The sequence below is a fragment of the Cornus florida genome, unplaced genomic scaffold, assembly GCF_030987335.1.
Source record: "Cornus florida cultivar Cherokee Brave unplaced genomic scaffold, ASM3098733v1 CherokeeBrave_3.0.0_Hap2_Chr08, whole genome shotgun sequence".
In the NCBI taxonomy this organism is placed as follows: Eukaryota; Viridiplantae; Streptophyta; class Magnoliopsida; order Cornales; family Cornaceae; genus Cornus; species Cornus florida.
In genome coordinates this window covers 41374698-41376237 of record NW_026775578.1, presented here as the reverse complement: position 1 = coordinate 41376237, position 1540 = coordinate 41374698, and the positions used below count along the sequence as shown (strand labels likewise).

The 1540-nt window shown below is 46.3% G+C and overlaps 1 protein-coding gene across 1 annotated transcript; it reads left to right on the top strand.

Annotated features, from left to right (window-relative positions):
* The first annotated feature begins 263 nt into the window (after positions 1-263).
* LOC132270119 (uncharacterized) lies at positions 264-1109 on the top strand. Its single transcript, XM_059771324.1, has one exon. It carries the CDS (start codon positions 264-266, stop codon positions 1107-1109), a length of 846 nt encoding a protein of 281 aa, XP_059627307.1.
* The last annotated feature ends 431 nt before the right edge of the window (positions 1110-1540 follow it).

Sequence of the window (1540 nt, the reverse complement as noted above, 5' to 3'; positions counted from 1 at the left end):
TCGTTTAGTTGCCTTTGTAGAACCGTGTTTGAAGACTACGTGAAGTGATGGATCCGAATGAAGTTGGGGAGCGAACAAGTGAACTGCTATCCCAACCAGACAGGGTTTCAATGGGACAAGGCCGAGTTAGAGAGGTGGATGATGATCCACAAGTATCGGAGGACGATGTCTTATTAGCAAAGGCTGCAGCCTCAGCCTTTCAGAATTTAGCGAGTACCACAGCTCGTCAAGTGTTACCATGATCGGCTATTCAGCCACCGGAGATGGAGATAGAGTGGAACCTTAGGTACCTGCTTCAGTTTAACAAACTCATAAAAGTAGCATTTGAGGGAGGTCCAGATCCGTTGGTAGCGAACAATTGGTTAGATAAAGTTGAAAAGCATTTCAGGGCAATAATTGTGCCCGATAATCGGTTGAAGATCACCTTAGCCACGTATAAATTTGTTAGCAACGCGGTAGTATGGTGGAAGACCATGACTAGCGCACATGACATTGACAGTATGAGTTGGGACGCATTCAAGAGTCTTTTATTTGATAAGTATTTCCCGCAAACTAAGAGACGGGAATTGAGGATGCAGTTTGACAGACTTGAACAAGGTGATATGTCAGTGATAGAGTATGAGAATAACTTCACTTCTCTTTCACGTTTCGCTACAGATGTGTTAGGGAACGAAGAAGATAAGACATGGCGGTTTGTGTATGGCCTAAATCCTTTTATTAGGCCAGGGGTGACACTTTTGGGATTAAAGAATTATTCTGAGGCGATTACGAGAGCACTAATGGCAGAAGCAGAAGCCAAGGATTGGCAGGAAATGAGTGGTATTATGGGTTTTCAGGAACGAGGTACGAGTGTGGGTACTTCTTCCGGGAGCCAAGACAGGAAGAGGCACATAGGTGCTTCATTGTCTTCCCAGGAGCAACGAACGGTAGGTACTACTCCTATTGTTGGTGCTTCTTCAGGGTCCTCTAGGACTATTTTGGTGTGTTATCACTGTAGACAGCTGGGACAACGCAAGGCGAAGTGTCCTCTTGATAGACCTAGTTCCAGAGTTTATTTTTGGTGTGGTCAGCCGGGCCACATGAAGAGGGATTGTCCACAGAGGAGATGAGACATTACAGTGATTGATTATGATGTAACGGGGGGGGGGGGGGGGGGGGCGACCTGTGACCGTGATGTAACGGGGGTAACCTGTGAGTTCTGTAACGGGGGACACCTGTGAGTTTTGTAATGGGGGCTACCTGTGAGTCGTGTTGTGTCGTAATGGGGGATGCTTGTGAGTCATGTCGTGTTGTAACGGGAGACACCTATAAGTTGTGTTGCACAATTGTTTGTGAGTCGTGTTGTGTCGTAACGGGGAATACCTGTGAGTCATGTCGTGTTGTAATGTGGGACACCTGTAAGTCATGTTGCACGGTTGTTTGTGTGTCGTGTTGCATGGTTATTTGTGAGTTATGTTGCATTATCATATTGTTGCTAGTGCATCGTGTTGTGTTGTAATGGGGTTACCTGTGAGTTGTGTTGTGTCGAAACGGGGGATAC